We start from the raw sequence: 25,871 nt of genomic DNA on the forward strand, positions 1-25,871 counted from the left end.
CCAGGTGCCCCAGAGAAAATGAACAGAACAGGTAATCATCAAGTGATCCATCCCCTGTCGCTCATTCCCAGCTTCTGGCAAACAGAGGCTAGGGACCCCATCCTGACTAATAGCCTTTAATGGACCTATCCTTCATGAACTTATCTAGTTCTTTTTTTAACCCTGTTGCAGGGTTGGCCTTCACAACATTCTCTGGCAAGGAGTTCCACAGGTTGACTGCGTTGTGTGAAAAAATACTTCCTTTTGTTTGTTTTAAACGTGCTGTCTATTTGTGGAGTACGAAGAGTAGTTTGTGCAGTTGAGGGCTGGTAGAGTACCTTGGTTTTCCCAATGTTGAGACAGACACCCAGGCCGTGATAGGCATCTGCAAAAAGATTTAGGGTGCTTTGCCTCTGTGTGTGCGAGAATGACACAGTCATCCGCATACTGAAGATCAGCGATGCCAGTTCTTGTGATCTTAGATTTTGTTTGGAGATGCTGGAGATAGAGGAGTTGGCCATCCATACAATACTCAATCCCAATTCCAACAGGAAGGTGGTCGCAGATGAGAATCAGGATCACGGCAAGGTAAATGGAGAAGATTGTTGGAGCAATGAAGCCCTACTTGACACCATTGCGAACGATTAATGGTTTGGTCTCTGAGCCATTGCACAGAATGGTGGCAGTCATCCCATCATGGAGTAGTGTGATGATGGAAATGAATTTCTGTGGACAGCCAAACCTACACAGTACCTTCCATAGGCATCATGATTGATAGAGTCAAAGGCCTTGGTTAGGTGGATGAATGCTATGAACATTCCTGGTGTTGCTCTTTGCACTTCTCCTGAATCAGTCATGCCACAAAGATCATGTCAGTTGTGCCTTGGGATGGCCTGAAGCCACACTGTGATTTGGGGAGGAATTCCTTGGCAAGGGGGAGGAGGCAGTTTAGTAGGATCTGGGCAAGGATCTTCCCTGCAATGCAGATGAGGGCAGTACCTCTGTAATTCTTGCACAAAGATTTGTCCCATTTCTTGAATATTGTAACAATCTTGGCGTTCTTAAAATCATGTGGAATTTCTTTGCAAGTCCAGGTTTTGTCGAGGATTTGGCAAAGTTTGTGCTGAAGCATTGTTCCACCAGCTTTAAAAACCTCAGCTGGGATGCCATTTGGGCCTGGTGCCTTGTGATTTTTTTTCTTTTTTTTTGTCTGTGTGATGGCATGCTCCTGGACTTCCCCTCAGAAGATGGAGGATCAGCACGGTGTTGCATTGCTGAGCATTGTGGAATAAACTCAATGGTGTCTTCAGAGACCGTGAATTCACAGTTTAGTAGGCTCTCAAAGTGCTCCTTCCAGCATTGTTTAATGGCTGCATTGTCCTTGAAGAGGGTGGAGCCATCCTGGGAACGTAAGGGGGTTGGCCTTTGGAGCTTGGCCTGTATATAGCTTTTGTTGCTTTGAAAGAAAGCTTCTCTTGTCATCCTGATCTACGAAACCTTGGATCTCAGAGGCTTTGTTTTTGACGTCATGTAGCCTCCTTTGGACTTCGGCTTTGAGCAAGTGATAGTCCTAGTAATTCTTTAAGAAATATATAAGATTTATGGTACAAATCCAGAATACACTGTGTGAACTTTCTGCCAATGAAATTTCAGTTAAGTATGTCTAAATCATCAAGGACAGAATAAAGCAAAGATTCCCCCTATAGCTAGGGCCCCAGCTTCTAAAGCCATACAATTATGGTAGTCCCATCTTTTATTGAAAAAGTACAAATTTCCAGCCTTCAAGATTACAAAGAAAAGCTTGAAAAAGTGACCCAAGCATAACAGATGAAGGCTGATATGAACTGCTTTACATATCTCAATTAAGAGTTAACTCCAGGGCCCACTGCCTTGGGAGGCCCCACCAACACAACCCTAACAGGAGAATATGTTACAGAAAAAGAGTGCAGTGAGCCTGGCATGCCCTCCCACCCAAATAGATTTAGCTCAGCAGGTGAGCTAAGTACTGGTTGTCCTCTTGCTACTCCCAGAAGGGGGAGAGTGAGTGGAGGTGGGGGAAAGGGGCTCTGTGCTCCTGCCTCTGAAAGGAGGGAGACCCCTATGTCATGGTGTTTCTAGGGTTCCAGATTGAATTAATCCAACCTGTAAATCAGTTTGCATGACATTTTCAATTTCAGTGGAGCTATTTATGCAGTAAGGAACAGCCCAGTGCAAGTAAAAGTGGTGGAATCTGGTACAATATACATATTTTCCCTATAAAATAAAGAACTATGAAGAAAGAAGAGAAATGGATAATCTAGATGGGAGAAACAGAAGGGTCTGTTTATAAAAGGCTTGTAATGAATATCTCCTTATTAGCTTCTTAACATTTGAGGTGTAAGGAGACTATAATTCCATCCACCATGTGTGTATCCATCATTGACCACCTTCAATCTTAATCTCTAGCTCCACTGGCAAATGTTCATACTTCATCCACACAGATTCCCTTCTTTGGTTAATAGACATGGAACCACGTATGCTTGTTCTAGATTTCCTATCCCATTTAACTAGCTGTTGGAAATTCTGTGTCAGAACTGTTTTCTATCCGAGAATGCAGATTGTTGAAATCAAAATGTTCTATGGAGATGGTCCAGTTTCAACAAAAGTCTGTTAGAAACCAGGTAGGTTTTCACTGGAAACATGTTGGTTTCCTGACAGCTCACCCATCAAGCTCATTGGCAGCCTGCCCGGCTTGCCAAGAGCCTGATTTCCCCCACACTGGCTCCCAAGTTTGAGGCTCCTTAGCAGCTTGGGCTCCCAGGGTCTGTGGCTCCAGGACAGTCAGCCAGGCAAACTGCCCCTGAGCCAGGGACCCCAAGTCTTTCCCTTTCAGAGAGAATTTTGAAACATTTGGTTTTCATTCCAAATTGGAACAAAACCAAATTTCAAAATATCAAAATCTTCCCCAAAATGGAATTACCTTTCTTCACATAGCTCTGCCTTTAACTTCTCCTTTGGACACAGGTGCTATCTGGGCTAAACATACTTCATTTTATGTGGTGTAAGAGTGACACCCAGTGGTTAGACAGGCTTACCTCAAATGTGTATCTGCTGTCTCTCCTCATCTCAGATCCTGTCTTTGAAGATAAATAACAGTTTAAACTTTTACCTATTTATTGTAGATGTTCCTGACTACCCATTGAGCTAGGCTATGGTTTACTTTATAGGTAGGATTAGATTTTTATTGGTAAATACTGGTAAACCTCGACTTCACTATAGACACATATGACAAAAAAAATTCTAGTGATGATGATAGAAATTTACAGATAGTCAAAGTATGAAAAAATTGGCTGAGAATTTTTTAGCATTTGATTTAAGGATATTTACTTTGTATGTTTTGACATGTGCTGCTGACAGTTTGTGTTCGAATGGTTGTAAAGCTTTAACTTCTTGAATCTCAACAGTCATTAATAATTGTCTGACTCCCCCCCCCCCCCCAATAATTTTGTGCAACTGTGAAAATTTAAATTGATAACTTTAAAGCCTTTTTTATGTTTAACATCAATGTTATCTGTCAAAGTTATTAAAAAAAAAAAAATCAAATTCTGCCAAGCCTAGTTATAGGAAACTATTTACGATTTTCCAATAATTCTTACATATGTTTGTGGGGTTTTTTCAAAGATAAATTGTTTACAGAATGCCTCTTTGAATTCAAGATAGGTATTTTTGGTGAACAAAGACTTTACAGGTCAAATAATGACCAGCCACCTTAAAGAATTAAACTGACACATAAAGATTTTTTTCTTCTATTACTGTGTGGGAAGGATAAGAGAAAGTAGTTGAATGCTAATCCGTCTTTACTATCACTTTTATGTTGCTATGTAGTAACAACTACATAACTTAATATTGCTTGTCTTGTGGTAAGAGCATCTTAGGTAGTACTTGTTATGTGCCATAATTCACTTTATTATATTAAACTGAATTTCTTCTCTTCCCAGGATTACATGAATTCTTTTTTCTACTCATCCTAGCATACTTTGTAGCTGCTTGCATCTATGCTCAATCACTATGGCAAACTCTGAAGAAAGGTGGACCTATGCATACTGTCTTAAAGGTTCTGTCAACAGTATTAGTGTTTCAGGCTGGCTCAGCATTTGCCAACTACCTGCATTTCTCAAGGTAACTTTAATTAGTTGTCTTTCCATTTTCAAATTCCCTTAAATGAGGAAGGAGGCAGCTGTAGAGATCAGTAAGGCTAGAGGTAATGATGGTCATGACCTGTGTTCCCTCTAAACTGCGCTGTTGGGTGGTCGCCCAGGAGTGATTCAAGTGCTGCGCACTTGATTAGCAGAGCTGCGCACATCCGGCAGCATGTGTTCAGGTGCCCCTCCCCCCACTGCTTTGCAACCACATTGCTCCTGCAGCTGCTCCCAGGATCCTCCTGCTGGCTATGCAGAGGGGGTGGGGGACTGTTGATGTCAGGGTGTACCCCATCTCCACAGAACAGGGGAGAGGGGACAGCCTGGCTCAGGACTCGGAGGAGGAGAGAGCTGCTGCTGTCTGAGGTATGAATGAGCCTTCCCTTCCCAGTGAATGAGCACCTTAAAGAGACAGTGCATGGCATCTCTCAGAAACTTCCCCAGCAGCCAGCACACACTGTCTCTTTCACGCTCGCCTCCCAACACATACTTGTATTTTTATTGTTGTTACTTCTTGGTACTTTCTGCATTGCACATATATTCTCTGTAATTTTATTCTTTCAAAGTGTGTTGTTTTAGTTTTTTGACTGGTCTATGCATTTTGTAATTTTTATTTCTCCTACACTTAAATTTAATTCTTTGAGTAGCGAGTTCTAAAATGCCTAACCTGTCCTGGCTGGAGTAATTATCCCTATGGTAACTTTTAAATATAAGTTTTTCATTTATACTGGTGGTGCACATCTGCATATATCTCGGTGCACATAGTAAAATTTATTCTGCATATGGATGGAAAAAATTAGAGGGAACATTGGTCATGACAAAACTTGTAGGGTTGACTTGTTACAACTATGTACACCTCTACTCCAATATTACGCGACCCAATATAACACAAATTCGGATATAATGCAGTAAAGCAGCTTTCTGGGGGGCAGGGCTGCGCGCTCCGGTGGATAAGCGCATGTGCTCCGATGGATCAGCTCTGAGCGGCGTGTTAAGGGTGCCGGGCCGGGGCTGAGGGGTTAGATAAGGGGCAGAGGGTCTTGGGGGGGCGGTCAGGGAGCAGGGGGGGTTGGATGGTTGGAGGTTCTGGGGGCGGGGCGGTCAGGGGATGGGGAACAGGGGCGTTGGATAGGAGTCCCGGGGGAGCCTGTCAGGGGGCGGGGGTGTGGATAGGGGTTGGGGCAGTCAGGGGACAAGGAGCAGGGGAGCTTAGATAGAGGGTGAGGTCTTGGAAGGGGTGGTTAGGGGTAGCGGGTCTCTGGAGGGGCTAGTCAGGACAAGGAGCTGGAGGGTTTGGATGGGTCAGGGGTTCTGAGAGGTCGGTCGGGGGCAGGAAGTGACTATTAATAACGGAAACGCCCGAGGCCAAAGCAAGTTCAATATAATGCGGTAAGATTTTTTGGCTCCCAAGGACCACGTTATATTGGGGTAGAGGTGTAGTTACTTAGCTGTATCTCTAAGAAGGAAGAGAAATTTAATACTGACTAACTTAGACCATTTATTATCTCCTGTTTTTTATTAGTTACGCTAAAGATGGAATAGGGGCACCTTTTATGGGAAGTCTGGCAGAACGTGAGTATGCTTAAGAAAACGTACTTTTTTCAACATGTTTATGCAGAGTAATGTAGAGAAATCGGTTAAAGCATACTAACCAATGCTAACATTTAGAGTCAGATTCTGATCTCAGGTATATATCACTACTTTATTTTAAATATGTGAAACGCAGCTATTTCTTTAAATAGTGGCTTTTTTCTGGGTATTATTAAGGTGTGATTTAAGAATGCCCTAAAACCTAACCTTGCAGACATTTAAGCATATACCTTTTACTCAGCAAATGTTCTCATTTAAGTCTAGGGGACTATCATATGAGTAAGGTTATCCACACGCTGCAGCATTTTGCTGGATTAAATTGTTAGTGTGTGTTTTCTTGAGTACTAATGCGTTTTAAAAATTTATATCCATTTTATAATTTATGGACGCTCCACTTCTGTATATAGAATTGTTTTTAATGGAAAATGCTGTATTTTATGGCACAGCATTTTAAGATTAGAGCTGTGCCAAAAAATTACCCTAAGACTCAGTATTAGCACAAAGCAGCTTTCTTGATTTCATCCAGCTTTGTTGAATGACTAACTGGAACCAAAACACCCTAGAGCATCCTGTCCCAACATGCACTAGTTATGTATAATCTTGGTTGGCTTCTTCACAGGCTGCCGCTGCTTCGGTTGTTCTGAAGTTCTGGTTAGAAATATAGAGGGGTTCTTTCCAAGATAATACATTTGCCTTTCTACTTGACTGAAACTTTCCAAGAAACTGGCACTCAGGTGTAACATGCAGTGTAAGAACCTAAATAGCAAAGTATCTCCTCACAAGTTATCACAAATCCTGGCCTGCTGTTCTGGACTTCCACAGACCTCTGGCAGCCGAATTGGATGTCCTTTGGAATCTTTTTGGGAGCTCTAGTGCAGCCCATGGTCCAGCGCTCACTTTACTCAGTGATTATTAAGTCACTTGTTTGCATGATCTTATATCTTAAAATAGAGGGCTTGACAAAATTTGTCAGACTCCTACTGGCTGGAGGAATAAACCTACCTAACCACAGGTAGATACAACAGACAAGAGAGGAACTCCACCAGTGAGGCTCAGTGGCAAAAGCTAGATGAGAAGCCCTGACCTCCCGTCTAGAACCTATTGGTTTAATATAAATCCCAGCACCTTCTTCTTCTAGAGTGCAGTCTCTGAACCTTACTGCGGGGCTCCTTAGCAACTAGTAAGTGTCAGACATTTTTAAGCCAGTGGGACTACTTGTATTGCTGACTGATCACATGTGGGAGTAAGGATCATAATCTGGCCTTTAGGAAGGAAATCATACAAACTGTATTAGTAAGTGAATATGTTTGCTGAAAACTGAATAAAAGATTTGAAGTTGTGTGATGAAATGATGCAAATATAATTTTAGGCTCATGTCACCTTTATAGAATATTAACACTTACTAGTACACACCTGATAAAGTAGATCCCATAGTTTTGTTGCCAGGGGTCTGTAATCAGATTATTTTATCTGGCTATAAATGTGTTCAAGCTGAAGGTTTAGAATTTGTACAGGTTTTATACTGGATCCCACTTTCTGACCCCTTCAGTGAGCAGAAATCTGACAGCTGTTGATCAGGTTGTCATTAAGTTATGGAAATTCCCGTAGATAAAGTTCCATTTCGTTAGACAGCAGGGATTCAATTTCTATGCAAAATAAAGGAGTCTTTGATTATTGTACTACTTTGGTAAGTGTGATTGTTTTACAAATCAGTGTGTCTGAAAGTGTTTGTTTTTAGCTTTAAGGATGACATATTTTCTTCTCTACCACTATGACATGGCATATAATTTTGTACACTGTCTCTCATTAGCCAACAGAAACAATATCCAGAGTCCAAATACTTGCAGTTGGAATTAACAGCCTCTTGGTGGCAGCTGGCCCCACAGTAACTTACATTAATTCTTTGTTTTGGACAGTTGAACTAGTGAATCCAAACTGACTGTGCATTAGCCATGTGATTAAACCCTTTCTTTGGCCTCCAGAGGTGAGGTTAGATGGAATATATGAACCTACTCAGAACTTCTTTGCTGAGGCCACGGCTGTGCACTTCCTTGTATATGTTGGGTTGCTGTGTACTGTGGGTTTAGATTCTGTTCTTGGGGTAGTATTCACATTGCAGCCCCCACCAGATCTTCATATCCTCTTAATTCAAGGGGGTAGTTTCTTCTCTTTGTCCCATTATCTTTGCTTTAAGAATAGTTTAATTTAAAAGGTGTTTTGGCTCTGAGAGTTTTCCTCCCTACTCCTTTCTTTTTGTGATAATAGTTTCCAAAGGAAGCAGGAGGGCAGAATGAAAGGATAGAAATATGGAAGATTTCTTACTGCCACAACCACAGCTCTGAGGGATGGATAATACCAAGTGTAGGTTGCAGAAGTGCAACAATCTCTTCTAGCTGCTACTGCTCTCAACACAGATTTTTTTTTATGTAAAGAGTGAAATCCTGATTATATTGAAATCAGTGGCAAAACTCACATTGACTTCAGTGGGGCCAGGATTTCACTCCAGATATCTGGTTCCGACACTATCCCAATATCTTTCTACAACTTCTCTTATAACCTAAGGGCCTGCTTCTACAACAGTTTAAGCATGTACCTTCACTCACATGAATAGTTCCATTGACTTCAAGCACTGTGAGAAGTCAGTAGATCCTTTTAAGTTTAGGCAGCTTCTGAATGTGAGACTCAAACAGTGATTTTTCTGGATATTGGAAAGCCTGATGAGAGAAATGAATGATGAAGAAAGCAGGTAAATTTTATACCAGCTGAGTCTGTGCATGGCTCTACACTGAGCTGTGGTACTGGTGGGAGAGGCGTTTTGAAAATCTCATCAAACAGTAAGATAACCTTATTGGTCTCAACCAAATTACAAAAGTTATCAAAGGGGACAAAAATAATATGATTTTATCCAAGAATCCACGTACTGCATTATGGAAAAAAGGAAACATTAAGACACATTGAGCTACCAGTAGAGTTTATTCAGCTCTCAATCTGGTATTCCACACACACAAATGCCACAGCACATTTCACAATCTCTAACTCTGAGCTGTGATTAAAAGAGATTCTGTTTGTCCATAGCTTGTTAGTAGGGAAGAGGTTATCTTTAAGAACGGTAGAGTAGTCACTTTTCTTATTCATCTAGATTTTCAGGCTGTTTTGTTTTCAGTCATCTCCCTGTTTTTGATTTTTCTCTGCCATGGCAGATGAATGCCATATCTACAGCCAAATACTGATGGCATAATAAAGTTGATAATGCCACTCTACAGAATAGCGGTCAGACCTTGTTCCTGAAGCAGTTGATCCAGTACTGTAGACCTGATTTCAAATAACCAAAATAATTCATGCTGCCTCCTCACCTATAAGCCTGGGAACCCAATATTATTTTGCTCAGATAAATGTGGTTTTATGATTTTAAAGATAGAACTTAGTACATCTTTATTAAAATGGCCTGAAAATAATTTTTAAATAAGCAAAATGAGGACTCCAAATACTGGAATCGTTAAGGGTCAATAAACTACCTTTAATACTATATAAATCTCAGGGGCAGTATCTTGGGTCTTAATTATTTAACATCCATGTTTTGCTATTATTACCAAACATCAAGGAAGTACTCTCACTGACCACCATTTACCATAAATATAATCCCTTGAGTGGGCATGTAGCCCATAACATTTTGAAGACATTTTTTGTGTGTGAAAAATACTTAAATTTGTGTGTGATACAGAAATAATGCCATTATTTCTATGTTAATATTTCTGTTCAAAGTTTGTTTGTCTCGGAGTCTTCCATAACAAGTTTACTCAGTTTATTAAAACTAGAGAGCTGATTGATCTAGCAAAGCTACACCAGCACTGTCAGCAACTCAATCCAAGAGCTAAAAGTCAAGCAATGTTCTTTCTGGATGGTTCATTTGGTGCTGGTGGTAATAAATGTGTGACTGGAGTATAGTTAGTAATCCATTTTCCTCTCCCCTAGCAGTAGCACCATTGGAAGGCTAATAGGAGTTAAAGGTTGTAATAAAAATTTTTTAAAAAAATTCCCTTTGCTGGAGTGAGCAGATATGACAGCACACAAACGCACACAGGGATCAGAGTTGCTGATTAAGAAGGTGCTTGTACACCTAGCTGTCAGGTGGGGCCAAGCAGTGGCAAAAAAATGGACAAGCTCCCACAGTGAAATTAGGAAAAAGAAAGTTTATTTAAATTCCAAAGTTAAACCAGTTAAGCAAGGACTAACACCCCAAATGAAGTGTTGGTCAGGGTTAGTCACAAGCTAAGTTAGGAAACCCCAGTCAGTCTTTGGTTATTCTGTAGACAACTCAGAAACAAAAACCCCCTCAAGTTTTTCCTCAGGTTTTCTCTTACCTCACTGAGGCCTGGACGCATCCTTTCCCACTCACCAGCTGGTCAAGCCACTTATAAAATGAGCCATTTCACCAGCCAGTAGAAGACCTCAGACCTTTCAAATCCAGTTTCCTCTGATTCTGGAAAGAGTGTCTTCTGTTTCATAGAGGCGCCCCTTGTGAAAACGTGACTGCTCTGCTTTTGTAATCTTCTTGGTTATGTACTATAGGTGGAGCCCCTCCCCGGGGCTTGGCTGTGGTAGTAGGTGCCACAGGATAGGGTTCTTTTCATTTGCTGTCTCCAGGGCCAATCACTCACCCGTTTCTGCCATGGCCCAATATGGGGTTTGTAAACTTCATCACAGTGCCATGGGACATAGTAATTTGTCCAATCATGCCTGCATTTTAAATATGAATGGTCAGAGTTTGTCCTCACTTCCACCTGTGAATCAGTATTCAGAGAGTAGAATTTGTCCTAAATGTGTGTTTCTGTTCAGATTGATGTATTGTTCCTTAAGAAAGATACAGCTTAACTTAAAGAAATTACTGCAGGAATCTGATCTTGGAAACAAAAGTCCTGCTGGGTAAATAAGGGAACCCATTCTAATATATTTTGTATTTGCAGGGTAAAGACATATTTAGTAATTGATATATAAACTTCAGTTTTAGTTTCCTGACCTTACAAACAGATTAATGAAGGTGGATGCTTGAGCCCGTGCTTAGTCTCTTGTCTTCAGTGAGATTCTGCATGATATAATCATCTGCCTGTATGGAGCTACTTGCAGGATTGGGACCTTAGTAAGGGAATGTTGATAATGATGTAATTCACAATTGATTAAATAAAATTTCACATAGAGAATTATCCACAGCATGAAAATCCATATAGTCACAGTCTCAAAGTCTATAGCATTTAACAAAGAGTGAAAATTATATTGAGAAGTAATAAATTTTACAGTAACTGGTTTACCTTACAGTTGCCACATTATTCTGTTTTTTCTGCTAGAGAAAGGAATTGCCATTATGTTGTTGTGACTACATTTAACTTTCTTTCATTCCCGCTAGTGTGTGACATAGTCTGTCAGATACAAATGCTGTACCTGTTGCTGAGTTTGTGTATGGGTTGGATGATCGGCAGAATGAAGAAATCTCAAAGCAGACCCCTTCAGTGGGATTCCACTCCAGCGTCCACTGGCATTGCTGTAGTAGTTGTTGTAACCCAGGTTTGTATTTGTGCTGACTTTTCTTGCTGTACTGTACGCAAACTGTAGTACTGTTACCTGAGCAGCTGCTCCTAATAACTTTGGCAGAAGTGTATTGATAAGTATGACAGAACTGGGAACATCCCATTTCAATATTTTATGACTTTGGTGAACGAACATCAGGACCTTCAATCTTTTTTAAACGCTTGAGCAGATTAAAATAACAAAAACGCAAGAGAGTATGTAACCGGCGATAACACATCCGCTATCGTTTACTGCAGGGATCGGCAACCTTTGGCATGTGGCCTGTCAGGGAAATCCACTGACGGGCCGGGACGGTTTGTTTACTTGCAGCATCTGCCGGTTCGGCTGATCACGGCTCCCACTGGCTGCGGATCACCGTTCCCAGGGCCGGTGCAACCACTAGGCGAACTAGGCGGTTGCCTAGGGCGCCAAGTGGTTGGGGGCGGCGGTGGAGCGGAGGTAAGCTCGGGTAGGGGGGCGCGGGGAGGGCCACCTGCAGCAAGTAAGGGGGGGGGGGCGGCACACAGGAGAACCGCTCCCCGCCCCAGCTCACCTCTGCTCCGCCTCCTCCCCTGAGCACCACCCCGCTCTGCTTCTCTCCCTCCCAGGCTTGTGCGCCAAACAGCTGATTGGTGCCACAAGCCTGGGAGGCCGGAGAAGCGGTGGCATGCTCAGGGAGGAGACGGAGCAGAGGTGAGCTGGGGCAGGGAGCTGCTGTACGCGGCTCCCCGGGCCGAGGGGAGAGAAGGGGCGGCGGGGAGCTGCCGCAGGGCAGGGGTGGGGGGTGCGGTGCAAGGTGGAAGTTTTGCCTAGGGCGTGAAACCTCCTTACACCGGCCCTGACCGTTCCAGGCCAATGGGGGCTGCAGGAAGCAGCGTGGGCCAAGGGATGTGCTGGCCGCCTCTTCCCGCAGCCCTCATTGGCCTGGAACGGCGAACCGCGGCCAGTGGGAGCTGCGATCGACCAAACCTGCGGACGCTGCAGGTAACCAAACCGTCCTGGCCTGCCAGCGGATTTCCCTGACAAGTCGTGTGCCAAAGGTTGCCGATCCCTCGTTTGCTGCTTAGCATTCTCAATTCAGGATCCTGAGATTAGGGTATCTAGTGGTCTTTCAGATCCACCTAGGAGAATTGTTGAGCTGTTTGGATGCAGAATTGGTCCTGCAAATATAAAAATGGTCTAGGACATACACAGAAATGAGTTGAATTAATGTAATTAAATAAAGTCAATTTAGAGTAGCAAATAAATCATTAACATTATAGTAAATCTTATCTTATTGGAGTGCCTAAAAAAGTGATTAAAAATAGAGAAGAGAGAATCTGAGAAGCACGGAGAAGTGGAGGAGCAGAGAGAAACTAGAGATAGTAGTGAAGGAAAGTAATGTTGCCAGTGTATGGCTGCTGGTATTAGAAAGGAGCCAGAAGTGGACTGGCACAAGATTTTTGGTCATCTTTGTGACCAGTACTGATCCCAAACAGAAATTAAATGGAGACTTGGAACTCTCTTAATAGTAGTTGGTGGTGTTCCCTGCTAAGTACGAGCCTGAACCAAAGTCCACAGAAATCAATTGGGAGTCTTCCCATTGGTTTCAATGGACTGTGGATGAGACCCTAAGTCACAGAAGAAGGTGCTGGAGAGAGCATACTAATTCAGGTAGGAGGGGGTGTCAGTTTTTGAGAGCTAGTGCCTATGGGCCTAATTCTGCTCCTCTTGAAGTCAATTGGCAAACTCCCACTTCAGTGGAAGCAGGATTGTGGTTCTCCATCAGGTTCCTCTCAAAGGAGAAAATGGAATTTAGCTGCAGCTTTGCTGCTCTAGGTCACTACATTATTTGAAATTTTAAATGAGTGAATTTTTCAAAAAATGAGGGAAGTCAAGAATCAGACTCCTTCCCTGCTAACAGACGCATCAGTTGTACTTAATATGTTAATTGGTGATGCCAAAGGAACAGTTCTAGCTCTGTTGCTTTTGGTAGCATGGCATTTTCAGGCAAGAAGAGAGAACCACGGCTCTTGTGCTGATAGCTGGCACCATGGTCCTATCATAAATAGTTCTGTGAAGAAATGAAACATGTAAGTACAGTATTTACTCTAAATGTACTTTTTTCAGAGTAACAGCCGTGTTAGTCTGTATTCGCAAAAAGAAAAGGAGTACTTGTGGCACCTTAGAGACTAACCAATTTATTTGAGCATAAGCTTTCGTGAGCTACAGCTCACTTCATCGGATGCATACTGTGGAAACTGCAGAAGACATTATATACACAGAGACCATGAAACAATACCTCCTCCCACCCCACTCTCCTGCTGGTAGTAGCTTATCTAAAGTGATCACTCTCCTTACAATGTGTATGATAATCAAGTTGGGCCATTTCCAGCACAAATCCAGGTTTTCTCACCCTCCGCGCCCCCCCCCCCCCCTCCACACACACACAAACTCACTCTCCTGCTGGTAATAGCCCATCCAAAGTGACCACTCTCTTTACAATGTGTATGATAATCAAGGTGAGCCATTTCCAGCACAAATCCAGGTTTTCTCACCCCCCCCCCGCTTTTTTTTCCAAAAACCACACACACAAACTCACTCTCCTGCTGGTAATAGCTTATCCAAAGTGACCACTCTCCTTACAATGTGTATGAAAATCAAGGTGGGCCATTTCCAGCACAAATCCAGGATTTTCTCACCCCCACCCCCAAAATACCCAAACTCACTCTCCTGCTGGTAATAGCTCATCCAAACTGACCACTCTCCTTACAATGTGTATGATAATCAAGGTGCGCCATTTCCAGCATAAATCCAAGTTTAACCAGAACGTCTGGGGGAGGGGGTAGGAAAAAACAAGGGGAAATAGGCTACCTTACATAATGACTTAGCCACTCCCAGTCTCTATTTAAGCCTAAATTAATAGTATCCAATTTGCAAATGAATTCCAATTCAGCAGTTTCTCGCTGGAGTCTGGATTTGAAGTTTTTTTTTGTTTTAAGATAGCGACCTTCATGTCTGTAATTGCGTGACCAGAGAGATTGAAGTGTTCCCCGACTGGTTTATGAATGTTATAATTCTTGACATCTGATTTGTGTCCATTTATTCTTTTACGTAGAGACTGTCCAGTTTGACCAATGTACATGGCAGAGGGGCATTGCTGGCACATGATGGCATATATCACATTGGTGGATGTGCAGGTGAACGAGCCTCTGATAGTGTGGCTGATGTTATTAGGCCCTGTGATGATGTCCCCTGAATAGATATGTGGGCACAGTTGGCAACGGGTTTTGTTGCAAGGATAGGTTCCTGGGTTAGTGGTTCTGTTGTGTGGTATGTGGTTGTTGGTGAGTATTTGCTTCAGGTTGGGGGGCTGTCTGTAGGCAAGGACTGGCCTGTCTCCCAAGATTTGTGAGAGTGTTGGGTCATCCTTCAGGATAGGTTGTAGATCCTTAATAATGCGTTGGAGGGGTTTTAGTTGGGGGCTGAAGGTGACGGCTAATGGCGTTCTGTTATTTTCTTTGTTAGGCCTGTCCTGTAGTAGGTGACTTCTGGGAACTCTTCTGGCTCTAGACAAGCCATTTACAACGCACACTTTGCTTCTCTACAAAAGAAAAAGGACACTAAACTTTCTAAACTACTACATGCTACAAGGGGCCACAGCAATGGTTCCCTCAACCCACCCAGCAATATTGTTAACCTATCCAACTATACTCTCAGCCCAGCAGAAGAAGCTGTCCTATCTCGGGGCCTCTCCTTCTGCCCCTCCACCCCCATGAACATGATACAGTTCTGTGGTGACCTAGAATCCTATTTTCGACGTCTCCGACTCAAGGAATATTTCCAAAATACCTCTGAACAACATACTAATCCACAGAGGCCTCCCTACCAACATTACAAAAAGAAGGATTCTAGGTGGACTCCTCCTCAAAACAGCAGACTGGACTTCTACATAGAGTGCTTCCGCCGACGTGCACGGGCTGAAATTGTAGAAAAGCAGCATCACTTGCCCCATAACCTCAGCCGTGCAGAACACAATGCCATCCACAGCCTCAGAAACAACTCTGACATCATAATCAAAAAGGCTGACAAAGGAGGTGCTGTTGTCATCATGAATAGGTCGGAATATGAACAAGAGGCTACTCGGCAGCTCTCCAACACCACTTTCTACAAGCCATTACCCTATGATCCCACTGAGAGTTACCAAAAGCAACTACAGCATTTGCTCAAGAAACTTCCTGAAAAAGCACAAGATCAAATCCGCACAGACGCACCCCTGGAACCCCGACCTGGGATATTCTATCTACTACCTAAGATCCATAAACCTGGAAATCCTGGGTGCCCCATCATCTCAGGCATTGGCACCCTGACAGCAGGATTGTCTGGCTATGTAGACTCCCTCCTCAGGCCCTACGCTACCAGCACTCCCAGCTACCTTCGAGACACCACTGACTTCCTGAGGAAACTACAATCCATCGGTGATCTTCCTGATAACACCATCCTGGCCACTATGGATGTAGAAGCCCTCTACGCCAACATTCCACACAAAGATGGACCACAAGCCGTCAAGAACACTATCCCCGATAATGTCACAGCTAACCTGATGGCTGAACTTTGTGACTTTGTCCTTACCCATAACTATTTTACATTTGGGGACAATGTGTACCTTCAGATCAGCGGCACTGCTATGGGTACCCGCATGGCCGAACAGTATGCCAACATTTTTATGGCTGATTTAGAACAACGCTTCCTCAGCTCTCGTCCCCTAACGCCCCTACTCTACTTGCGCTATATTGATGACATCTTCATCATCTGGACCCATGGAAAAAAAGCCCTGGAGGAATTCCACCATGATTTCAACAATTTCCATCCCACCATCAACCTCAGCCTGGTCCAGTCCACACAAGAGATCCACTTCCTGGACACTACAGTGCTAATAAACAATGGTCACATAACCACCACCCTATACCGGAAACCTACTGACTGCTATTCCTACCTACATGCCTCCAGCTTTCACCCTGACCACACCACACGATCCATCATCTACAGCCAAGCTCTGCGATACAACCGCGTTTGCTCCAACCCCTCAGACAGAGACAAACACCTACAAGATCTTTATCAAGCATTCTTACAACTACAATACCCACCTGCGGAAGTGAAGAAACAGATTGATAGAGCCAGAAGAGTTCCCAGAAGTCACCTACTACAGGACAGGCCTAACAAAGAAAATAACAGAACGCCACTAGCCGTCACCTTCAGCCCCCAACTAAAACCCCTCCAACGCATTATTAGGGATCTACAACCTATCCTGAAGGATGACCCAACACTCTCACAAATCTTGGGAGACAGGCCAGTCCTTGCCTACAGACAGCCCCCCAACCTGAAGCAAATACTCACCAACAACCACATACCACACAACAGAACCACTAACCCAGGAACCTATCCTTGCAACAAAGCCCGTTGCCAATTGTGCCCACATATCTATTCAGGGGACACCATCACAGGGCCTAATAACATCAGCCACACTATCAGAGGCTCGTTCACCTGCACATCCACCAATGTGATATATGCCATCATGTGCCAGCAATGCCCCTCTGCCATGTACATTGGTCAAACTGGACAGTCTCTACGTAAAAGAATAAATGGACACAAATCAGATGTCAAGAATTATAACATTCATAAACCAGTCGGGGAACACTTCAATCTCTCTGGTCACGCAATTACAGACATGAAGGTCGCTATCTTAAAACAAAAAAACTTCAAATCCAGACTCCAGCGAGAAACTGCTGAATTGGAATTCATTTGCAAATTGGATACTATTAATTTAGGCTTAAATAGAGACTGGGAGTGGCTAAGTCATTATGCAAGGTAGCCTATTTCCCCTTGTTTTTTCCTACCCCCTCCCCCAGACGTCCTGGTTAAACTTGGATTTATGCTGGAAATGGCCCACCTTGATTATCGTACACATTGTAAGGAGAGTGATCACTTTAAATAAGCTATTACCAGCAGGAGAGTGGGGTGGGAGGAGGTATTGTTTCATGGTCTCTGTGTATATGTCTTCTGCAGTTTCCACAGTATGCATCCGATGAAGTGAGCTGTAGCTCACGAAAGCTTATGCTCAAATAAATTGGTTAGTCTCCAAGGTGCCCCAAGTACTCCTTTTTTTTTTTAAAATGTACTTTGTTATTGTTTTGCAGAGTATTTTACTAATTTGGGAGCAGTTTGAAGATACTAATCATCACAGCTACCATTCACACCACAGTTTAGCAAGTGGACTTCTTATTGGTCTAAGAGTTTGTCTATCTCTGTCATTGGCCTGTGGACTCTACCAGATCATCAGAGTGGAGAGAAGTACACTCAAAAGGGAGTTCTATATCACCTTTGCCAAAGTAAGGCTCACATCTGGAAAATTAATCCCTTTCTTTTTAAATATTCTTATGATATGCTATTGACTGGACTATGCTTTAGCTCCATGGGAGAATTAATGATTAAGGATTTGATTTGATGAAATAAATTGCATTCTTTCTGTATACACTGAGTAGTTAAATTTGATGTGATAAGGATAAAATGTGACCTAAAGCATAAAGTGTGGTTTTCATTCTGTTGCTTGACTGCAGAATGATGGAAAGATGGAAACATGTAAACGTAATTCCCCTAATTGTCATATCCATCTTCTGTACTGACACATCAGAGTAAATGGTATAAAATGCCATTATTCTCTTTCAGGGCTGCATTTTGTGGTTTTTGTGCCATCCGGGTCTTGCAACCGTTTCTGTGCTATTTAGAGACTATCAAAGAGAGAAGGTATGTATGGACAAGATAAAAACGATGTGGGATCTGATTAGAAATTCTACAGAAACTGCAGAGGAGCTGTTCCTTCTGTTGGGCTTTCTTTTATTAGAAAACTCATGTTCCAAGGCCTCTAACCTTTACATTCCCACAGTAACCTATGGAGTTTTAGCCATACTTTCACTGACACAAATGGGAATCATGTGGCTGAAACTCTGCATGCCTTATAAAATGTAAAGGTAATAGTTTGTAGGAAGAAGAAGGAAATGCTTGCAAAGGTAAAGCAAAAAATGGTTCTAGTAAAAACCAGCCTTGATGCTGGGGGGTTTTCAGCTCTCCTGAGGTAGAATTCAGTGCAGTGCTTTGTGATATGTAGAGATCTGGTAGGACACTGTAGGAAGATTTCTGCTCTTGGGTACTGGAGAAGTTTGATCACTGTGCTTGGGCAACTACAGTTCTGAAACTATGAAGATTTAACATTGTTTGCCTTTTAATTAAAAATATAGAAAAATATGTGCTCAGTGAATGTCACATTCAGTTGAGAGAAACAAGTATTTAAAAAAGATTTATATAGAACTTCCTCAAAGTGCCTACACACGCAAGTAAACTCTCACACCCCCTTTGCGAGCTGGGTAACTATTAACATGCACGTTGTCTACAGATGGAGAAACTGAGATTAAAAGGCCTTGCCTACACTAGAAAATTAGACCACTAGATCACCATCATTGCAGCTCCACAGACAGAGGGTGTACTACAGACAGGGCTCATTTTACTACTGTGTCATCTGAGGGCTAAATTCACAAGGGGAACTTAGGCATGGCAATGCTCAGTGTTGGTCTGTAATTATTCACACACTCCCTCTTTAGCCCAATGACTCTATAAGTATTTGACACAAAGTGGAACAGCTTCAGCTGAAGAGATTGAGCACTGCACCCCAGAAAACTCTCCTGTAACCAAGTGGTTAGGGATTCATCTGGGAGGTGGCAGAGCTAGGTTCGAGTCCCTGCTCTGAATCAGGCAGAGGGGGGATTTGAACCCAGGCCTCCCACATCTTGGGTGAGTTCTCTAAACAGTGGATTACAGAGTATAAGGGTGGGTGGCCCTAGCAATAGTGGCATCTCCTCCAGCCATCATTGCATGTTAGGCGTGCTAAAAGCACATTTATCAGACTTGGCCCTGCTGGAGAGTTGGCCCTTCCTCTTGAGAAGTCCACCAAGGTTTTTTTTATGTGAGACAGGCTCCAAGTAGTTCAGTGGTGTCAGGACTTAAGTGGCTTTGTGCATGACCACTGGCAGAATTTTAGGTGCCTCATGGATTTTATCGGTGGAAATGTAGGTACCTATGGGATTAGGCAGCAACAGAGCAGTGGTTTTGTGAATGCCAGTGGTACCTAAATGTCAGATTTAGGCACTCAAGTCCCTCTTGTGAATCTAGCCCTTAGTCGTGGTGAACTACAAGACTGAGCTTTCCAAGAGCTGACGCGGGCAGAAAGGTTATGTGACTTGTCCAGGGCTACCTACTAAGCTAGTGTAGATCCAGGATTACTAGGCAAGAGTTCCTGTATCCCAGACCCATGCTCAAACCTTTTGTAACTGCTGCAGTAGCAAAAGGTGTGCCGTAAGCTTCATTGTGCTTCTAAAAATAAAGTCAACTGATTTATTTTATTCTTTTTTCAAAGCATTCACTTTCTCTTTCCCCCACTCCTTTTTTGTCTTTAGGTTATTACCATAGGTGTTATCCTCTGCCAGTCCATCTGCATGTTTATCCTCTACAGACTTTTTCTATCTCATAGTCTATATTGGGAAGTGTCTTCTCTGTCATCAGTGACATTGCCACTGACCGTGGCATCTGGACATAAAAGTCGACATTACTTCTGAGATACATTTAGGAAAGAATACAGTGCAATAATGACCCAAATACAGCTATTTTCATCAGGTCAGTGTGCTACATCAGTGTCCCTGGAAAAACTGAATCATAAAATCAGAGCACATCACTGATCCTGGATCTGAACAAGTCCCCAAATTAGGTACATTATTTTTTTTTTTTTTAAACTGGTGGTATGAAAATATATTTAAAATCTGAATGTTTGAATAGAGATTGTTTTTGTGGCACATGCAATGCTGTGTTGTATGACAACAAAGGAGGACAAACCTAACCTTTCCACAGTGTTTTCACCCTAATAACTCCATGACTTTGTATCAATATTAAGTTTGAAGGCCTAGAAGAATCCAGTGCTTTAAATGGCTCTGAGCTCAAACAAGTCTGAAATAAGCCAGTTATGAAATCGGTGTAATACACGGAATAAAAGTTTGCTTTTCTTTTTATTCTGTAAAGAAAATGCATTTTGTGCTTTAAATGTAAAGGACTTGAAAAACAAAATTGCTCCAGAAACCAATGTAAAATGTTTACAGCTAACTGTGCAGTAAGCTTTCTTTCATTATTTGTGCAAAAGGAAAAGCACTTTTTTTCCCCACCAGTGTTGGTATTAGTTCAAATTTTAACTTGAGCAGCAATGGAGTTTTATCCATAACACTTTTGAGAGAAATGTTACTAAAAACATAACATAGGTGTGATGGGCAAAATGCTATTTGAGACTTTAAAGACGTGGCAACACTCGTAATAAAAACAGCAGGCTTGCTTTTTTTAGGAAAGAATGTGTAATGTGGTACTAGAATTTTAATCCTGATATAATTCATTTCTCTTACATTGAGGATTCAATCATAATTAAGCCATATACACAGATTAAATTAACAGAAGCATTTCAAATAAATGGTGGTTTCAGTCATCAACTACTCATGTATTCCTGCCCAAGGATACTTAATCAGGATTAAATTTTCTATGAATAATTGAAAAACAAAATACTCACTGGATTTGTTATAATCCATGTTGGCATTGGGTTCTAAGTAGTTGCCATCTTCCATCCATTGTAATAAAGCCATACATCTTTGTGATGCCCTAGCATTCAGAATGCCAGTGTAAATATGTACTTTATTGAAGTGCCTATTTATTGAGTGTGATTTAAATCATTTTGACAATTTTTTTTCTGTATCATGTGGACATTCCTATTAAGTCATAGTTTGAAATCTTCTTGTTTGTACTTAATTTGATATTTGTCAAATTGTCTAAACCTATTATTGTCACATTTTGTTTCTTCACGGCATTTATTTTATTTACTAGGAAGTGTATTGAATTTTTAAAAAGAAATGAAAATTAATATTTGTAATAGATTATTGTTTATATAGATTTTGTTCATGTTTGCTTCAGTTGTACACTTGTTTGAAACTAAGTATTTCCCTTTTAGTTTAAAGATAGATGAAATATTTGCCTTTGACTAAGGCAAAATGGCAACATGACAAAGTTGCTTATTTAAATCATCTCCTTGCTAGTTCTTCTCTCTAATTCAGGTCAAGAATGGCAGGTTGAGACTGGAAAAGGTGAGTTGTTATAATTTCACACGATCTGCAAAATAATTACAAAATTAATTATCACATTCATCTGATAATCACATCAAAATGGTGTTGGTTATGTCTGTTTTCCACTTCCAAAGGAGAAAGCTTTCTGTTTTGGTGTAAATCTCAAATAATGGAGTAGGAATAATTCTGGGTCTCCTCATGTGCAAGACAAATGTGTATTTCACACATTCAAAATATATACTGATTTTGGAATAGAGACAGGAATTATATATTATGATCTGACATGATAAAGGTTTCAATTTATGCAGGAAAGCTATAACTCTCTTAAGGAACACTCAGTGTTTTCTTTACCCAGTGCACTCTCTTTTGTTATTTAATATAAATCGATCTGTGGCACTTTCCTGTTAATATAAAGGTAAACAATTCCTTGGCATCACATGATAAACACAGTGAATACAAAATCCTAATTCAGAATTCATAGTTCATCTGAAACTAAATATGTAGTATGACATTGTCTTTTCAACTTCTTGAATACATCCATTGGTCATCAGATAACCTCATCCTGCTAGTTTGCGTCATTCCAGATTATCTGAAAACATCAGTTTAATCTGTCGTTTAGTGTAACCATAGCAGTTTAGTGTCACTCTACTGGTAGTAAGCTGGGCCACATCAAGAAGCTTTTCTCCTGTCATCTAGCATCTGACAACCTTGAGTATCAACTCATTAATGTATTTTTACATAACTGCCCGTTTTCTAGATTATTTCATAACTGCAGAGACTAATAGCTTTGGGAAATGATCCTTCCACACACTTTGGTTAATGCATTATGACTTGAAAACTTAGGGCCAGTTTATCTCCTGCACTAAGATCAACTTGAAACAGGAAGGGGCATCAGAGAGCAGGTTCCTCCACCCCGATTCTCAGGCTGCAGCTGCTCTGGCCCCCTCACTGTCATAAATTACAGCAGCCTATGAGCTTTCCTAATTTACCCTAAGGGACCATACACAGGCTGAGACTATTCCCCTGATACACCCAGTACCCTGGTATAATGGTTGACACAGGAGTCAGCTCATCTAATTTGTACAAACTGAAAGAGGAATTCTGAAGCTCAGCATCTCCCACAACTGATCCATATGGGCTGCTCCCCTCCTGTCTTCAGTTGGAGAAGACAGTTCAAAAGCTGTAGCGCAGCCCATGCTAACCACATCCCCTTGTCCAGCAGCAGTCCAAGGGCGGGTCGCTTTGTTCCCTTTTCCTTGCTGGCCTTTTATTTTATCTGGTTTTTTGGGCAGTAGCAAACAGCTTTTCTTCTTCCTCTCCTGGATCAGGCATTGAGTGGGGTGTTTTCAGCCATCCAGCACCAGCACGGCAGCACCTTCCTGCCAGACTCCTCAGCCCCCTCGCAGACATGGCAGAGCTGTCGCGTGAACAGTGAGCTGACGCCAAATGCTGCTCTATTTGTGAGGCAGCTTTCCAGGCCCTTCAGAAGGTGAATTGTGCCCTGTTTTTTCTCAGTCAGCCCACCTTTTTGCTGCTAGGGCACAGGGCTCTGAGTCAGACAGGCATGTTGTGTTCCCTCCTCGCTACGTTTGCCCTGAGAAGCCATGGCTCCAACAGAGAAAAGCCTGATCTGGAGATGCAGAGCAGGAAGAGTCTCCAAGCACAAGGAGGACTTCATCCTGCCAGCCCCAGCGGTGAGTCTTGGAGCACAACAGGTCTGGAAAGCAAAATTCCTTGAGGGGCTCCAGGTCCCCTTGCCCAAGTCCTAAAACTGGTCTTAAATTCTCTGGGGTTTGAAGCGGAGCTCATATTCAGAAGCCGTTCTCCCAGGTCGAAACCCCATCCCCCAGCAGGGGGACCATGAAGGGGAGGACACCGAGGATACAGTCTACACTGCATACACCTTATGATTCCACAATACGTGTACTACAGGTATAAATAGTGTGGATTGTGAAGCGCTGCTTAGGCTAGTAAAGACGCACCTGAACCCTGTGAGTATGTACCCTACCCAGCTTTCTACATGACTAAGCAATGCTTTCCCTGTCTACATTGCTATTTTTAGCAGGATAGCATCCCACTGCTGGAGTCTTAACCTGTTGCCTGCTTCTGCCAGAGCCTTTCACTGACACATGTAGCTACGTATGGATGCAGCCTGCTTTTTACTGTGGTATGTAGCTGCACACACCGGAGGAAGGGGACCTCTCAAATTCAGGCTCTGAGCAGCATGTGTAAAAAATGCAACAGAAGTTCCCCCCCCACTCCCTGAAATATGCAAAAAGGTTACAACCACAATCCAGATCAAATGTGAGCAGGTGCTAGAGGAAAACCTAAAGGCAAATACCTATCTTCTAAATCCTTGCTTGAAACAGTAATCGCACTGCTCTCATCTTTTGAGGATGTGATCAGAGAGGAATGGGGAACACCTGATAAGGGTAGATGCAAAAGCAGGTGTGCACTTTTATATTACAGGGATGCAAGAGCCAAAAAAAACCCCAACCTATTACAGATATACCAAAGGTCAATGCTGAAATAGCTTCTTTAGCAAGATGTGGTAATTCTGTCTGAAGGCGATATCTTTCCCCAGGATCCTGCTAATAGAAAGGTGATAGCCCCCCTCAGGAGGGACTTTAAGACTTTGTCAGTCTCCTTTAGAGCATCTACAAGGGCTTTAGAAGGGTCATAATGTCCTGCCTGGATGAACTTAAGGCCGTGAAGGACAGACCATCCCAAGTTCTGATCTACACTTAAGAAAAGTTCCTTAGCAACAGCCTCTTTGGCAAAATCCTCAATGGATGCAATGAGCTTTTCAGCCACATCTGGCTTTGCCTCTGGAAGATTGAGGCTCACTCAAGCAAATTCTGTGCACATGTACATTCACAGGCTTTCTCCTCTCTGGTGAAAAACTAGACAAAATAATGTCAGAAAGTGCTGCCAAACCTAAACCATCCCTTCTTCCCTTTCCCTCCCAACTCAACACTCTAAGGTGGGACTATAAACCTAGCAACAGACAACAGTGCTCCTTTCGTCCACCCTCCTCGCAAAGCTATCAGACAAAAGACAACAGGTATATCAGGGAAAATCCTGGAATTGAAGATTGGGTGGAAAATCCAGAGGGGAATCTACCATCTCTAATAGCATTCTATGGCAACAAACAAATGTACCTCTGCCCAGACCTGAATCTAGAAGGCAGAATTTCCCCCTTCTCAGAAGAATGGTCTCAACTGAACCCAGAGAAGTGGTTGAGAGAGGTAGTGAGTCATGGACACTCCCTGAAGCTCCTCATCCCAACCCTTCTTCATCCAATCCCCCCATCTCAAGAGATGCCATCAAATGTGAGCTGGTGTTACACAGAATCTCACATCTCCTGGAGATAGGAGCAATAGAAAAGGTTCCCTTCAAAAAAGATTCTTAGAACTCAATTTTCTTCATTGTCCAGAAGCATACTGGTGGGTCAGAGCAGTCCTGGAGTTCAAGCAGCTCAGCAAATGATAAAGAAAACATGGTGGCCCTAGCTTCACCAGGAGTATCCTTGCCTCAAGTGGACTTCCATTGATCTAAAAGATGTATAACTTTACATTCCTATATGACTGTACTACCACAGATTGCTGAGATTTGCATATGGCACAGCCCACTGCCTGTATCGAATGCTTCCATTCAGCATCTTGTTGGCCCCTGGGTCTTTACAAAGATGCTCGTGGTGATACTAGCTAGCCTCAGGCTCTTTGGAGTGCTTACCAGTAACCTTCCATCCCTAGTTGACATCTTGATCTGCGCTCCGACCAAAGCAGCAAACACACAGTGCCACAATCCAGATGCTGGATCTGCTTCAAGCACACGTATTTGTGATAAAGACAAGAAGAGCTCCTTGACTCCCTCCACAAAGATGATTCACCTGGGAATGGAAACAGACACTTCTGTGACAAAGATCTACCCTGAACAGATTCCACAATATCCGGAGCCCAATATCCATTTTGGAAAAGTCTGCAAGGCTGACCAGAGCTCAGTGTTACAGCTGCTTAGCCTCCTGGTTTCATGTGCAGGAATCACCTCCATGGGCAAGGTCCCACATCATGGGCGAGGTACCTCCAGTCCTTTCTCCTGAAAGTATGGAACCATTTATCGGAATGCATTCCACACCAGATACTGTTCTGAATCTCAACTCTCTCAGATGGTGGACAATCCCTCAGAACATCTGCAAGGGTATTCCTATGTAAGTCAACCTGTTCGCTAATCTCAAGAGCACAAAGTGGCCAAAGTACTTCATCAAGAAAGCAGACCCCAAATCCCTAGGGACAGGTGCTCTTTTGCACAGATGGACACAAGGCCTGCTACATGCATTCCCAACCTTTCCACTTCTAGGAAAGGTGATCCAGAAGGTAGG

General features: G+C 42.6%; 1 protein-coding gene across 1 annotated transcript in view; it reads left to right on the plus strand.

Moving 5' to 3' along the window:
• Nucleotides 1-20,399, plus strand: part of GPR180 (G protein-coupled receptor 180) — a 33,227-nt gene extending 12,828 nt beyond the window's left edge. Inside the window, exons 4-9 of the mRNA XM_077807036.1 lie at nucleotides 3,957-4,137; nucleotides 5,680-5,729; nucleotides 11,149-11,306; nucleotides 17,486-17,677; nucleotides 18,015-18,092; nucleotides 19,796-20,399. Of these exons, the coding sequence (XP_077663162.1) occupies nucleotides 3,957-4,137; nucleotides 5,680-5,729; nucleotides 11,149-11,306; nucleotides 17,486-17,677; nucleotides 18,015-18,092; nucleotides 19,796-19,954 (818 nt within the window). The 3' untranslated portion in view covers nucleotides 19,955-20,399. The remainder of the gene's footprint in view (nucleotides 1-3,956; nucleotides 4,138-5,679; nucleotides 5,730-11,148; nucleotides 11,307-17,485; nucleotides 17,678-18,014; nucleotides 18,093-19,795) is intronic.
• The last annotated feature ends 5,472 nt before the right edge of the window (nucleotides 20,400-25,871 follow it).

This window comes from Eretmochelys imbricata, chromosome 1, assembly GCF_965152235.1.
Source record: "Eretmochelys imbricata isolate rEreImb1 chromosome 1, rEreImb1.hap1, whole genome shotgun sequence".
Lineage (NCBI taxonomy): Eukaryota > Metazoa > Chordata > Testudines > Cheloniidae > Eretmochelys > Eretmochelys imbricata.